The sequence below is a fragment of the Ceratotherium simum genome, chromosome 2 (genome assembly GCF_057802395.1).
Source record: "Ceratotherium simum simum isolate JZ-2026a chromosome 2, ASM5780239v1, whole genome shotgun sequence".
NCBI lineage: Eukaryota > Metazoa > Chordata > Mammalia > Perissodactyla > Rhinocerotidae > Ceratotherium > Ceratotherium simum.
This window is the reverse complement of record NC_141901.1, coordinates 39,766,453-39,782,889: the sequence shown is the minus strand read 5'-3', so window position 1 is coordinate 39,782,889 and position 16,437 is coordinate 39,766,453. Positions and strand designations below refer to the sequence as shown.

The 16,437-nt window shown below is 48.7% G+C and overlaps 1 protein-coding gene across 1 annotated transcript; it reads left to right on the top strand.

The window, feature by feature from the left end:
- The first annotated feature begins 3,266 nt into the window (after positions 1 to 3,266).
- Positions 3,267 to 14,516, top strand: LOC147917918 (uncharacterized). The gene is given in 7 exon segments (XM_087417650.1): positions 3,267 to 3,339; positions 8,470 to 8,868; positions 11,825 to 12,121; positions 13,735 to 13,980; positions 14,067 to 14,147; positions 14,257 to 14,309; positions 14,424 to 14,516. Coding segments are annotated over 7 exon segments (1,242 nt in total).
- The last annotated feature ends 1,921 nt before the right edge of the window (positions 14,517 to 16,437 follow it).

The following is a 16,437-nucleotide window of genomic DNA, read 5'->3' as shown; positions in this document are numbered from 1 at the left end:
TGTTCACAGTGAGAGAGCTCCAAGGTAAGTCAAATAGAGTCTCTGTTACAAGTGGAGTATTCAGGGGTACTCCCTGACATGTCAAATCATAACAATTTCCTGGCAATGGGGCTTTGAAAGAGTTGTTTCTGGTGGCTACAAGGTTGCTGGTGTTCACCAAGAATACAGGCATTTATTTTTCAAGTGTACAGCACTGCTGGAGAGCAGAGTAGTGACTAGGGAAAATTAAAACACCACAAAGCTCCCTGTTCTTATTGATGTTAAGCCATTTTTCTTGAATAAATTTTCCTCAGTTTACTGCAAGCCATTAGTTAAATTCTCATATTCTGAGAAGGTTCTCTAAAAAGTAGGCCAGTTTTCTTACTGCTTTTATGAAGGAAAGAATTTTTGAAGGTCTTTACTCTGACCTTTTCATCTTTCACATTTTAGCATACTTTGTAATTTATTAATTGCTCTCTAATTATGGCTAAAGTTATTCAGCATTTACGTACTTCTCCCTGAATAACCCGTTGAAATCAAACATTATCCTGTTATGACACACTAAAGTTCTAGTTCTATTTATTTTTAATAAAAATACTAATTATATATTATTTTATCAGCAAATAATTAGTTGAATTACAGAGGAAGAGAGAAGGATGAATAAACGGATAGCAGTGACTGGTCTGCACCTGCTGCTGTCTCCTCCTCTCTCCAGTTCAGCTCTGGGGCTGCCCTGCTGCTCTGCTGCAAACCATTCATGGCTGGGTTGGCGGCTCTTCTCTTTCACCCAGGCAGGGTGGTCAGGGAAAAGAGCATAATTCATATCCTCTCCTCCAACTTTTCTTTACCTAAACACCTAGCCCTCCTCCTGGGGATACTGTTACCCTTCACATCATAAAGCAGCCAACCTCTCTCTTTCCAGGGTCTTTCACAGTCATGACTCGAATTTCTCAGAATCTACACTCTCCTTTATACCTCCTGGGCTTATCCGTGGCTGGGATGATGCTGTCAGCTTGTGAGCACTTAGTTCTTTATATAAAATATGACCTTGGACAAGTTATTTAATCTCTTTGGACTTTCAGGATGCTCCTTCATTAGTGCATGTAATGCTTAGATAATATGGTGTTTTGAAGATTTAATTAAACATATATTGAGGATTAATTGAAAGAACACATGTAAAGCCTCTGGCATAGAGTAGATATTCAATAAATATATTCTTCACATGACACTCTCTCAACTGGGTGTCCTGCCCTTTTGGAATTCAAATAAAATAGACATGACCACCCACCAAGTCCATTGGAGGTCCAGAGAATTCCCTACAATTTCTGTGTATTCAATGGAACTTACGTTCTCCTGGTCACCTCTCAGATCTCTTGTTCTTCCTGTTGCTCAGCTCACCGAACTCTACATTTTTCTCGTATCTGGCCCTTCCTGACACACTCATTATGCTGCTGTAGATCCAGGTGTGCCTTCCTTTAATTCTCAAAACATTCCCGGCATCAGGTAGTTGTGTGTAGTACACACATACCAAAGGTTTTGTGGCTGGCATGTGTGCTTGTTTGTGTGTTATGCCTTGGCACAGGATGGCTGGGATGTAGAAATGAGGTTAGATATCTGGATTTCTATAAAGTCCCTGGCATTTTCCCAGCATGAAAAAGTCTAGTGTCTGACTCTCTGCAGTGTCCCTGGCCTGCACCCACATTGCTGGTTCCCGCTCTCTAGGATCCTCCTCCCCACTCCCCTCTTAAGCAAATGATTTTATAACCAAACAGTTCTCATAGGAAGAGTGCTCTCACAAGAGGTGTAGGGACATAGGGGAGGGAGACATATGAGACTTGCTCCCCATCACCCTGAGAGTGACCAGTGGATGAGCTGCCAGGATTTTGACTCCACAAGAAGGTTCTGAGTATAGGACTCACGGACTGCCTTTTGAAGTAATTCCCCCATTACTAGGTGGGGTTGGCGGGGAATCAAGCCAGTGTTGAATATTCTCTGTGGGAAGCTGCAGAGCAGTTTAGGGGACACACAGACTGGACTCAGGTGACTTGCTTGAGGCTTGAGGCCACACAGTAGGATTGGACAGCCGCTGTGATGTTGGGGATTTTCTTCCCGAGTTTGTTGTTAAGAGTCTAAACCCTGACCCTTGATTTGCTGTGGACCTTTTGCAGTTTGTACAACCCCTTCGGACTTGGGTTTCATATCTACAAAATGGGTTTATGGTGAAGTACGCTGACTATCTTGAGTTCCTGGTCATGGGGCCAGTCCCGTAGCTCCATCCTTGCGGTGTTCTACCTGGGCAGCTGAGGGGGAAGCCTCAATGGGGAGGAGAAGGAGGCACTGGCCTGGAGTTAGGAAGATGGTGCCGCTCCCCTAGGTTATGGGAGGCACGAGTTCTCGGATGTTCCACAGTAGTCAGTCTGGGGAGAAGAGTCCAGGGCCTGACCCTCAGTAGGGGTTGGTGAGTCTGAGGCAGCTGAAGTGTGGCCAGGAGGAGTGTGTAGGTCTGCCTCCTCTGTGGTGGCAGGAGCAGAGCTGGCAGAGGCTTAGAGGGAAATGCTTGGTTGTGATGCAGCTAAGAGCCCACCAATTTCTGTGGGGGTTGCTTTTCTCTCTGTGTAGGGAGTGTTACTAACACTAGCAGGAGCTGAGAAAGCCATATAGGTGCCAGCAACAGGTATGCCAATATTTGCGTTGGGGGTGTAGTGATATGACATTTCCCACAAAGAATTTGGTGTCTTTCTCACAGCTTCTTACTTGGGCAACTGACAGATGAAATTTGTGGAAAATCTGAACGTAAATTTGTTTCATTAAATGGTGTGGGGACAGAGGAGAGGAGAGGCTTATCCCTGCCTGGCTGTAATAGAGTGACCTCTGAGCTGACCACAGGCTGGCATTGGCAGGCAGGGCTCTCTGGGGCAGGCTGTTAACCAGAGAAGCAGGTAAAGGTTTTGAGTGGGTGTAGGGGTGGAAAGTGTGAGATCACTGAGCTGATTCGGGCCCAGGGAGGGGGCCTCTCCAACACAGTGCCAGGAACATCATAGAGTGAGGCTGTTTATAATTTATTCTGCAATTATTATCGAGGTCCTCCTGTAGGTGCTGGGGATGATATGAAAGATCTGAATGGCTTACTCCAACTATTGGGCTGAGATCCCAGGACTAATATTTAGCTCCTCCCTTGGGGTGGGCAAGAGTCTAAGGAGCTTGTGTGAGTGAAGCTTTTCCTCTGCTTTTGTCTCTGCGTCCTCGATGTTTCCTCGGCAGCTGAACAGGCTGGCAGGCAGCCTGCGATGGGGCCCTGCTCAGAAGACCCCCACCTCTGCTGGGCCTCCTGGCTCCTGGGATTCACCAGCCTTCTCCTCAGTAGGTTGCCAGGGCTCCTAGGAGGGAGGGCACTAGGGTGGAGCAGGGGGGCAGGGTCTCCTTCCCCTGTCTGATGTCTTTGGTGAATGAAAAGGCAAAACAGCTCTTATAATTTGGCTAATGCACTGAATTTGGTTTAAAGTCCAGGGGTGAAGAAAAAGAACAAATGGCCTTTTGGCTGTGGGGAGGCTGGGAACCCTGACTCTGGGTGGCTGGGCTGCATTAAGGGAACCATTAACAGGGAAGTGAGGCCACTTCAGGTGCAACCGCAGTGAAGCCAGGAGAGCCTGGAGCTGCCTGGGGAGAGGGATGGAGAAAAAGAAGCTCCTCCTGGGTACTGAGGGGTTAGGAACGGGGTACCCCTGGCCTGGAACTCTGAGGGGACCTGACCACCTCTGCAGCTGTCATGTGGAGCAGGGGCTGACCTGGCACCCCCATGTCTGAGCTGGAGGAATCAACTCTAGTCTGGGCTTCTTAAGCTTCTCCACTGAAAACGGAGAGTGAAAGAATGCTCCCCACCCGGGTTAGGGGCTCAGCTCCAAGCACAGAGAGAGATTCTGTGGAATTCTCACATTTACCTTAAAATTACTTGTGAATTTTGCATTCCACCACAGTATCAGTTTTCATCTTAAAAAGTTAAGAAGTATTTATCTTTGTGTAAAGCAGGCCCTCTAGGGGGGCCCCTTTTTCATGCCTGTGGGTTACATCTCACTCCACAACCAAATGCTGCTCAGGTCCTGGAGACCCCAGACTGAAAGCACTGTTTTAGAGAAAACCCCTGGAAACAAAGGAGGTACCCATCAGTTCGGGAATGATTGAACAAATTGAGGAGTGTCTTTATCCTGGAATAATATGGGGGATAAAAAACATATGTACCTGTTGTACGAGTGGGATTTCCAGTTTCCATGAGTAGGATGCATGGATTTCCATGAGCAAGATGCAGGAGACTGAATACAATGAAATTTTAATTTTGTTAATGAAGAGGAGCCTTCAAAATTTAAGGGTAACTGTGTCTCTACATGTTTATAAATGGAGGAAATGTGAAAGGAAACATTAGACTGCTAGGGTGGGTTCCCAGAGAGGGTGAACTTGGGCAGGAGAGAGAGAAGGGGGGAAGTAGAGAGGGGGGAGGGTTAAGCAAAAAGGGAACTGAAAGAAAGACTTCCTAAGGAAGGCGGAATATCTCATCTATGACTTTACCGGAGATTTTATGTTTATGTATAACAAAATTAAATGAAGAATTAATGGGAAAATAATAATAACTAGTGAATCAGGTGAAAGCTGTAAAAGCCGTCATTGTTGTATTTTTTTGTTCTAATAGCTCAGCCACCACATGAAGTTGCAAGGAATTTTATGAAGTAGTGGATTAGAGAGCATTTGTACACAGGATGTCTTGAATTAACAATGAGCTTTGCATTAGACCCCTTTAGGTAACTTTGTGTCCAGGGTAAAATGTAGGGTTTCTCCAGTTCTTCAATTTTATTTAAATGGAGAAATATGTTAAATTATATAGAGTTTTCTCCATAGCTCTGAGGTTGTAAGATTATATAAGGAAGAAAGAAAGAGAGTGAGAGAGAGAGAGAGGGATGAAGAGAATGAGAGAGAGAGAGCGAGAGAGAGGGAGGGAGGAAGAAAAAAGGAAGAAGGGTCAGAAAAATGGACATTTTATGATGATATTTGAGTCTTAAACTTTATATTATTTAAATGAATTTTAACTCTATCTCATTTACTACCATGGCCTCCCCTGGCTTTATTTTCTTCTTCAGGATTAGATCTTTTGTAGATTAGAGAGATCTTGTTGCCTTCCTTCTCTTGCTAAGTCTTCTTCCATCTTCCTAACAGCTGGTGTTCACCATCCAGCCTCTGGGGTAGATCCCGCCCTGCAGCCTTAGGGCTGAGCCTCCTCTATCCCTGGTTCCCTCCTTTCTATAAAGCGAGGAGTCTACCTGGGCTGCGCTTAACCATCCCCTAGCCAGAAGTCCCTGCTCTGCTAAGCCCTCTAAGTACTTGCTTCCCCTTTCCCAGGAGAGGGAAGTTGGAGGATGAGACTCCAGGACCTGCTCATCCTGGTGATCAGACAACAGTGCTGGGAGGGAGGAGCCCTGGGGAGGGCAGGGAAAGGGTGGGAGAGCTGATGGGCAGCTCCCTGCAGGGGAGAAGCACTGAGCGCAGAGATAGGACACCCAACCCAGAACAACTTCACTCACCAGGGAGCCTCCTCCTCTGCGAAAAGAGCAGCCTGGGCAGATCCCCTCTAATGTCCCTCCCAGCTATGAAGTTCTGGGATTCCTGCCTCTACCCAGACACGACTCTCCTGTGGCTACTTTAAGGCCTCTGCTCTGTCTCTTTATCCTGTCCTGTCCTTACCTGTGGCCTGAAAGGAACTGCCAGCTGGGAGCCTGTTTAGGGCGCCTTCAAAGAGAAGACCCCTGGCAGTCCCCGTGGTCACTTCCTCAACCCTCCAAGGAGGGAGGCCATCCTCCTCTTCAAGCCTTGTCTTTGGGATCCAGCCTGGCCTCCTGTTTTCTCTGTCTCTGCTCCTGAGAGGGGTCTCCAGATCACCTGAAAGGACATCATCTCCTTCCCCCAGTGTGTTAACTTGGTCTGCAAACTCTGCTCAGGAAAGCATGCTATAGCTGTGCTGTTCAGAAGCAGCTACCTGAGAACCTAGGCCAGAACATTTCAGTTTCTGTCTGTTTAGCAGAAAATACCAGCTTCTTTCTCTCTGTTCACCTGATTCTGAACCACTCTTCCCAACGTTGGTGGGAGATAGACAAACGTTGTTTGACCAGAATTACTGGTGAAAATCTCTTAGGAAGGGGCCACACTGGAGACTGAAATGCTGTCTCTCAATAAGGCCACCTGCACATTTCCCCCTTGGAACAGGGCTGTTTCTTTGAGATCCAGGTTAAATAGAGCACTTCTGGTTAGTGTTCATTGCTGTACCCATAATTGCATATTTCAATAGGTGATTAACTCTGAATGCCATGATTGACTGAGGTGTTAAAGAATACTTTTATTTCACTCATTATTTAGATGAGGGAACCAGGAGGCTGTTAGAACCAACTCAAAGAGAGTCAGTGACCACACCCATACAGCCATCAGGAATGCTGGAATGAATGTACAAACAGATGTCCTTGTTTACAGAGTTTATGGCATTTGTGGCTATGTAGAGTAAGGTCTGGAAGGCTACATGTTAATAACAGTGCTTACCTCTGGGAGGAGGCACTCATCGAACTTTTACTTGAATCAACTCCATAATCCATATAATAGATTTTTATGAACACATAATACTTTTACAATTACAAAGAAACTCACTAAAGAAAGGGGAAAATGCCCACACCAAATAGAGTCGATAATATAAAATTTTTTAACCCATGCTTGGGATAACATGTAGCCTGTCATTCCCTCCATCTTTACCAGTCTCCCCAGCAGCATGGATGTCCTCAGGTACTTGGTAACAAGGGAGTTGACAGTGGCCATGGAAGCCAGCTGCTGGGGACACAGCAATAAATTTCCTTTCAATCTTAGGGCTTTGGTAAACAAGAAGGCCCTGGCTGGACTTCGACTCCATCCAGACACCTATGGGATTGCACCCATTGTTGTCTGAGCCCATCCTTGTACCCAGGAAGAGACCCCTGAGAGGGGCAGCTGGTGGAGAGGAAAGGGCACCACCCTGGAACCTGGGAATATCTGGTTCTGATCCCAGGTAGGCTTGGTCAAGAATAATCATCATCATAATGAGAAGGAACACATTTATGGAACAATTATTGAACACTGTGCTGAAAGCTTTTATCTTCTTAAATCCCCACAATAATTCTATGAGGTAAGCACTGTTATTATTTCCATTTCACAGATGAGAAGGCTGAAGGCAGAGAGGTTAAATAACAGCTCAAGTTCACAGAGCCAGAAAATGGAGGACCTGGCCTCAACCTAAGTCTCGTTGATTCCAAAGTCCAAGCTTTAGACCACTCTGTTACACTAGATCACCCAGTCTGACACCTCAGCCCATCTCAATAAAAACACACTTTGAAGTGGGACTGAGAGGCTGTGAGGACGCTGTGGTTTCATGTGGTGAAGCTACAAGGTGGTGGAGCCTCCACCACGTGTGACAAGCCCCCTGCCTCCCTCTCTCATGGGACATGTGGTGTGGGATATAAACTCCCCTTGTTCTAAGACCCTGAGGTATTGTAATTATTTGTTACCTCAGCACAGCTTAGCGCATCCTGACGACACTGCCTAGAAGGAGGGGGAAGGAAGAGCAACCTTGATTACTGTATTAGTTATCTATTGCTGTGTAACCTGTTACTTGAAAACTTAGTTTCTTAAAACACACCATGTACAGTCTCACAGCTTCTGAGGGTCAGTATCCAGGGGTGGTTTAGCTGGGTCCTCTGGCTCAGGGTCTCTCAGACTGAATTCAAGGTCTTGGCTGGGGCCACAGTTAGCTCAAGACTCAGTGGGGAAGAATCCACTTCCAAGTTCGCTCGTGTGATTGCTGATAGGATGCAGTTCCTGTGGCTGCTGGACCGAGGGCCTCAGTTCCTCCCTGGCTGTTGGCCGGGGCTGCCCTCGGTTCCTCACCATGTGGGCCTCTCCACAAGGCAGCTGACAGCATGGCCGCTGGTTTCATCAGATTCAGGGAGGGAGAGAGTGTGAGCAAGATGCGTCATAGTCTTGTGTAACCTCCCATCCCTAAGTGACATCCCATCACGTTTGCTGTATCCTGTTCCTCAGAGCAAGTCACTAGGTACAGACCACACTCCAGGGGAGGGGTTACAAATGACGTAAACATAGGAGGGAGGGGTCTTTGGACCCAGTTTGGAAGCTGCCTCCTGCAGATATGCACTTAATATGTGCCATAAAATGTGCTGGTGCTTTTGATCCTTGATCTCATTTAATTCATACTATCATTGGACACAGGTAAGGAAATTGCAGGTTAGCAACTTTAAGTAACCTGTTCGAGGTTACACTCCACTAGGACAAGGACTTGATTCCAGATTTGCTTCAAATTCATTGTACTAGGCTGCCTTCCAAGAATCAAGGGAGTATATTGGATGGATTTCATTAAAAAGATGGGTTCTGTGGTTCTCTGTTTTATTCTTGACGAAAAAATACTCACGGTTCCTGTTTCCAATGCCCTAGGTGTCTGCAGCACTGGGGTCAAGGGTTCTGGAGCACATGGTTCTGGAGGTCAGTATTCTGGAGCCCATGTTCCTCTGAAAGGGATCCGAGGAGGTTCCGTGTTGTTTCATGTTATCAAGGTGTCAGGAGCTGAGCTGGAGGAGATCTCATGGGGCTTTGGACCTGACTTAAAATACACAGTCATGCTGCGAGTCCATAATGGGTCAGAAGTGGCTCCAACCTGGGTCAACCTCCAGGACAAGTACAAGCAGAGGGTCCATGTGCCCAACATGACATCCCTGAGGATTGAGAACTTGACCCGAGAGGACAAGGGGTACTACCGAGGTCGAGCCAGCTTCACTGGAGGACTGGAATCTAGCCAGATTTTCCACCTCACTGTCCATGGTATGTGACACCCCCTCATCTCAGTCCCATGGCTATGTTCCTCTTTTGTACCTAGGAGTGTCACATAGGCTGCATTTTGCAGGACTCCTTCCAGACACCAGCCTTTAGGCTCTATTTTCCCCCTTGAAATTAGGATAAGTGGGTTCACCACAAATGGAGAGCAGAACTGAGATTCATACCAGGGATAAAATCACTTCAGTGTTTTGGGAGAGGAAAATGGAAATTTGGGGGATATGGAATTTTTGTTGTAACACTTATTATTCTTTATAGGATTAAGTTTACTTAATTTCTGTATTTCTTTTCTATTGCTGCTATAACAAATTACAGTAGTCCCCCCTTATCCAAGGAGGATATGTTCCAAGACCTCTAGTGGATGCCTGAAACCGTAGATAGTACTGAACCCTATATATACTACATTTTTTACTATTCATACGTACCTATCATAAAGTTTAATTTATAAATTAGGCACAGTAAGAGATGGACAATAAATAATAATAAAATAGAACAATTATAACAATACACTATAATAAAAGAAACTGTAGATCTTAGCAACCTTGGCATACAATTTTTTTTCTTTCCTTATTAAGTCAAGAACTTTCAACTTTGCACTTAAAGGAAGCAATTTATGACTTCTCTTTGGCATATGTGAATGGCCAGCATTGCTACTCTTGCTCTTTGGGGCCATTATGAAGTAAAATAAGGGTTACTTGAGCACAAGCACTGCGGTACCGCCACAGTTGACCTGATAACTGAGCCGGCTACTAAGTGACTAATGGGCCGGTAGCCTATAAAGCTTGGATACACTGGAAGAAGGGATGATTCAGGTTCCGGGTGGGATGGAGTGGGATGATTCGAGATTTCAACATGCTACTCAGAACAGCATGCAACTTATAACGTGAATTGTTTATTTCTGGAATTTTCCATGTAATATTCTCGGACCATGGTTGACCATGGGTAACTGAAGCTGCAGAAAGGGAAACCATGGATGAGGAGGGATTACTGTACTACAAATTTAGCAGCTTAACTCAACACAAATTTATTACCTTACTGTGCTGTATGTAGGGCAGAAGTCAGACACGGGTCTCACTGGGCTAAAGTCAAGGTGTTGGCAGGGCCATGTTCCTTTCTGGAGGAGTCAGGGGGAAAACATTTTCTTGCCTTTTCCACCGCCTGGTGGCTGCCTGCATTCCTAGCTCTCGGCCACCTTGCTCTGCCTTCACAGCCAGCAATGGTGGGACGAGTCCTCCTCACAGTGCATCACTCTGAACTCCTTCCTTCTTCCACTTTTAAGGACCCTTGTGATTACATTGGTCCCATCCAGATAATCCAGAATAATCTCACTATTTTAATGTCAGCTGATTAGCAATCTTCCTCATCCTGGAAATAGGTGGTTGCAGTTTCCACCTGCTGCCACTGTGTAGGGGTTAAAGGCTGTGTAATCTGAGCCCCCTGCGCTCCGCCCCTGCTGCAACGTGGCCGTGGGCCTGCCTGCCATCTGCCCTGACGGCTCTGTCTGGTCGGCTGAGCTGCAGTGTTGGGCATGCAGGGGGTGGGGGAAGGTGGCGGCTCTCTCTTTTACTGGCTGGGTCCCTGGAGTGGGGGGCTTCTCACTAGCCCCTCGTTATCCGCTCTCCTGGTGTGCTCAAATGTTGATGGCACCCCTGCAGCAGTTTGAGTCCTCTGTGTGGGAGTTTTCCACTGCCTGAGAGAGCCTGAAGAGCTATGGTTTCCCCGCAGAGGGCCGCCCCTCCCCCCTCTCTGGGAGCCTCATGGACTCAATCACCAATCTGATGGGGAGGGAGAAGATTTCTCCTTATCTCTCCCCACTTCCTCCCGGGGCCCCAGCATGGCCACTCTCAGATGTGCAGCAGTGGGGGTCTTTCTGATCCTCCTTTTTGCCCTGTAAGAGTCCCTTGTTGGTCTGCGACTGTCCCTTTTGTTGTATCTTATTGGGTGAATAGTTTATGGGAAAGCTCACTCCACCATGATGCTGATGTCACTCTTGATTAGCAATCTTAATTCTATCTATTACCTCAATTCCCCTTTGCCATTAACCTAACATATTCACAGGTTCTGAGGATTAGGAGGTGGACATCTTTCGGGGGGCACTATTCTGCCTACCATAATTTAGAAATCCTTGTGCAGTCCATCCTTCCTGTCTGCTCTGTTCTTACTCAGCCCCTGACTGAGGCAATTCTCACTCACAAAATCCAGCCTGAAGAGCCTCCATAGATGTAGGAGAAAGTTTACCCTGCCACACTTCTTCAGAACCTCAGTTAGCAACTCTTTCTTTCCCTACAGTTCCTCTGCATAGAGAAATACCCTGCTACGGAGAGAGTGGCTTTGATAGCTTTAGGTCTCCATGGGATTTCTATGACTGGTTTGTAAATCTGTCACTTCTCTTCCTCTCTGTACCACAAGTTCAGTGGCACGTTCTAACCAGACTCGGGGTTGTCATTCCTAGTCACTACCACTGCATCTCCCACAATCGTCTCCACTTTTGGGCACAAGGGGCCTTTCTCTGGACTCCCAGAGCTGGCTGGATGTCCATCTTCACTGTGCGCTGTGTAGGCCCAGGTATCATCTCTGCAGGAGAAGCAGGATGAGGGCCCTGGACCAGGACAAGTCCTTCATTCCTGACTTCTCCTTCTAGGAAAGACCCAATTTCTAAAAATAACGGGCCATGGGTAGGTGGAGTGCAGGCTTTATTTGCTTGTGGGAGATTTTTAAGACTTGTCAGTCTAGTGACATCACATAAGGCTTAACTCAGTGGCTCCCATCCATCCTGTCTCTCTCTATATATTTAGCTTTGGGGAAATACTATTTCATCTATGAAATGTCTCATCTTCCATAGAGGGAGGAAACCAGAGCTTCAGTGAGATAATGGATGAGAATATGCAAACTGTAATGTTCTCCACTCATGTGAGGCTCCACTCTCTTGCCCCTCCCACCCCAGATGCCGTGCCCCGTCCCCAGATCCTGGTCCGGTCACGGTCGATCACAGCAGGCTGGTGCAACATCACCTTGGAGTGCAGGGCTGTGGAGGTCACAGAGGCCCTGAATGTGACCTGGGAGAGCAAGGACCTCCCCAGGGAGCTGGACCAGAGAGAGACACTGGGACCAGCCCCCAACTCCTGGAACCTGACTGTGAGCCTGCCTTTGAGCCAGCCCAATGCCAGCCTCACCTGTGTGGTCAGCAACACTGAGGACCAGAATACTGTCACTTTAGCCCTTGGGGAGGTCTGTGCCCATGGTGAGTGTAACCTGCCAGAGGAGGGGTGCGGTCTCAGAGCTCAGGGAACACTGGGGTCTGAGGACTATGGGCTTTTCTCCTCCCTGTGTTCCTCAGCACCACCTCCACCTGGTCACCCCACACAGGAGTCTGGGAGGCACATCCAACTTGTTCCTGCTTTTAAATGTCTCTCACATCTGTGCCTCTCCCCGCGTGCCCCTGCTGGTAGGCAGCAGCGATCCAGTCCCTCTCCCCTCCCCACCCATCACCCACAGTGAGTGCAGAGTGGTCTTTTGGAAAAGAAGTTGGATTGTGCCATTTGCTGTGTGGCCTACGGGATCTGGCCTCCAGTGATTCCCTGTGGGATTCAGGGCTCAGACGCTCCTCTGCCCATGGTTTGGCCTCAGTGACACAGTTCACACCACACTGCTTGCTTGGTGTTCCCCAATGTGTTCTGTTATTGCCAGATTTCAGCCTCTGGATATGCTGTTTCCTCTCCCGTCATTACTCCCACCTTTTCCCTTCATTTCTTGCCTTCTTCTTATTGAAGGGTTTCCCTCAGGCATGGCTGACTTCAGTAATGTGTGCCCCATGTTGTCACATAGGGCCCTGTGCTGGGTTTAAAGCTCTGCAGTGGCCATCTTGACATTTCTAACAATTTTTGAACAAAGGGCTCCTCATTCTCATTTTGCAAAGCTCCCTGCAGGGACTGTAGCCATCCTGCCCTCAGGCATCACCTTTAAGGAGGGTCCCTGGCCCCCCACTGAGTGGCAATGCTCTCTTTATGTGCTTGTCTCCTCGGAAGCTTGGAACACCGTGAGGGCAGGGGCCGTGTCTTGTTCTCCTTTGAATCCCTGTGCCAACCGCAGCTTGTGGCACAGTTTGTTCACAGTGTTTTATTGAATGAATGAATGACCTGGTGCCCCTGTGTGCAGCCTCACCCCCTAACCTATCCTCCATGAGCTGCTGGAGGGACCTGATATATCAGCATCACATAAAACCCCCTGTTACCCTCCCCTCACCCCCCATAGTGGAGCCTCAGATAGAGTTCAACACTCAGCATGACCCACAAGACCCTCTGAAAACAGACTCCTGCCTCCCTCTGACCTTCCTTGCCCGGCTCCTCCCTGTCCTGTCCCTCTCCTGTCTGCTGCAGTGGGATTCTGGCAACTCCAATGGGCTGGCTTTCTGACACAGCCATTTCCTGAACATGGTGCTCCTCCCTCCTGGAATGCCGTGCCTACCCTGAATATCTGGTAAACTCCTATTCCTCCCTCAAGACTCAGGTTACCCATCACCTCCTCTGGGAGGCCCTCCCTGAAGACCTGTGTGCAAGGTGTAACCTCTATTGCCTTGTGATCCCTCTGGCTGGCTGACTTTGTTATTTTCTCAGTCTACAGCCCTGTGTGATAATCTCCAAGGGTGTGGACCAAATCTTGTTCATCTCGATCTCCCTGGCACAAGCAGGAGCTCAGGGGTGGTTCAATGAATGAACCTCCTTGCTCCTTCTCTTCAGCCTCTGAACCAGGACTCTTCAGACTTGTCCACCTTCTCTCTCTATCTCTCCTGGCAATGGGTGTCTCAGGTTCTCTCTGACCGTAGCCTTCCTTATGCAGTCTATGTGAAGGACACAGATTCACGTGGACAGGCCACTGCTGGCCCCCCGCGAGGTGTCCTAGGGACCATCGTGGCTGTGCTGTTGATCCTCGGGGCTGGACTGTGCCTGTGAAAGAGACTTGGGAAGAAGATGATGGAGACTGGAAGAGGCAGGTTGCATTTCTCCTTCCTGACCCAGATACTTCCCCTCCCCTACTGGGCCCTTGGCTCCCTTTCTCCTGCATTTTGCTGCTCAGGGAATGTCCTTGAGGACGGGACGGTGTGTAGGCATGACCTTGGGGTTCATAGCTGTGGGGTAGGGTACGGGTTTCCAAGGCCCAATTCAAGCACCACTCTGTGCATGACTCAGGTGCAGAATTGCAGGAGGAACACAGGAACCAGGATGGTTACATCCATTATGCAGAGCTGAGCCAGCAGGAATCTCCAGAGGGCAGGGACTAGGTGAGAACTGGGAGCAGTGCCCAATTTGGGCTCTCCCAGGTCCCTCTGTGCCTGGGTCTAGGCATTTCTGGCCCTGCTGTCTCTTTAACTCTTTCCAGATAGTCACCAGTATTTACTAAGAAACTTTACAACTGGGGCCGGTGTGGTGCTGGCACTTTGGGGGAATTCACGTGGAGTTCATGTCAGCAGCATTGGTTCCATGTGGGTCCCTCTGGGCCTCTCTATCCTTCAACTGTTCTAGGAACCCTGTGTCTTGCATTCCTAGGGAATGGGTGACTGGCATCTAGAAGAAAAGGAGCCTCTCACTACTGTCTACAGTGAGGTCCAGAAGCCAGGCCAGGCCATGAAGATGATTTAATTGGAGAAAGCAGGAGAATCAGCATTCCTAGGACACCTCCATGCTGAGCTTGATCCCTGCAGACACCCACCTCTTCCAGCTCTGGTCCAGCTCCAGCTGCCCCTGGTCTGCGTTACTCTGACCCTCATGTCCTCAACTCCCTGGGCACATGTGGCCCTGTCACTTCCTCTGACACCTCCCCAAGCTGCCCTCCCACTCATGACCCTGACTTCTGCAGGATGAGTGCTCTTCCTCTGTCATTGACTTGGCTCCTGACCCCTCTCCTTCTGAAACCTCCCACAGGGGACACTCTTGACTGTGCGCGTGTTAATCCCCACAGCCTCTGCTGTGTGTCTTCCTGAAAACATGAGCCCAAACATGGTGACTGTGTAGAGGTGTCGACCATGCCACAAAGGAGGGAGTGAGGCCCTTGGTGCTGGATGCTGAGTTTGGGTTCAATGGAGGCAGCATGGGTGGGTGGGAGCCCACAAAGGGATTGACCTGAGGCTCCCTTTGCACCTTATGTAGGGCTCCCTTGGGGGTGCTGGGCACTCTGTATGTGTGTGTGTGTATGTGTGTGTGTGTGTGTGTTGGGGAGAGTGTCTAGTGTACATTATATACTGGCCAGAGCCCTTGTTCTTGGGCACTTGTGCTAACCAGGACCTCGGCCTGAGTGTCAGCCCATGGGTCCCAAACTCTCCTTCTTGTGGAGTGGGAAGAGGAATTTGTACTATTTCAGACCCTTTCAAGTCTTCTGATTCTCAGAAAATGACCCTAGAGGCCCAAAGTTGGAAGTTGAATTCTTTGGAAAACTTCTTCAGCTCTTCCCCTGACTTGGGTAGGGGTACCTGGTGTTTAGAATGGATGTGCCATGTTCTCTCATCTGCGTTGGTGGAGCTGTTGTGGGGTGTGAGAGGTGAAGCTTGCGCAAAGGTCTGAATCAGCCCTCTCCAGACTCTTCTGCTGACCATCAGCCCCCCACAACCATGCTTGCCTCAGACCCTAGGTCAACTCCTCTTTGCTCACTCGCCTCCCTCCGACTAGAATGACAGTTCCCTCTTCCTGTTCCTTGCTCCCATCCCTCCCTGTGGAAATACCACCATCCTGCCTAAGGCCCCCTTCCAACTCACACGTTCCATGGATCCTATGTGGTTCCCACAGGTTTGGAAATGGTCTCCCCCACGTCTGACTTTTTTGAATACATTGGACATAACTAAGGCCACTGCCACAGTCTGCCCTGGATTAGTCATGACTCTTCCCTGCTGGACTAACCTGGGGTTCCCTCAGGAGTGTTTTGGGGTTGTAGGAGGTCAGGACCAAGAAGACAAGCCCCTCTCTGTGTGAAGGGTCTGGGCCACATTTCCTCCCACATGGGCTCAGCAGACTGAGACCAAGAGCACAGAGGCTGCTGAAGGTCTTTCTGGTGGTGGGTCCAAGTTGAATCAAGGATGGACATGATGACCACCCGTGACCCTGCTGATGACCTCTTGTGACTCTCCCTGGCCCAGAGATCTGAGGTGGGGACTTGCCCACTCCACCTCCAGCCTCACATGGCCTGAGGACCTGACGCAGCCTGCACTGTGGTGTGTGGGAGCTTCTCCCTCCACGGGGGTCCTCACCTCCTCAAAGCCTCTGCCTGCTGCCTTGGATGGCAGCAAGATGGACCCAAGTCCATCTTGGGTCACAGATGGACTCCCTGGTACTATGAACTGTGGCACCTTGTCTGCTGGCCTAGATTTCTGGTCTCTTTGTTCCCCTCCCAGCTCAGCTCAGCTCAGCTCAGCTCAGCTGCTTCATCCCTGACCTCAGAAAGCAAAATTTTGAGCTACAGCCTTGAGCATCTAAGAGCCTGCTGGATGGTGCATGGATAAGGGAGGAGTAGGGGGATCCATAATAAGGCTGTTTCTGACCACTTTTCCCTCAGGCTGAGCAGAAAGCTGAG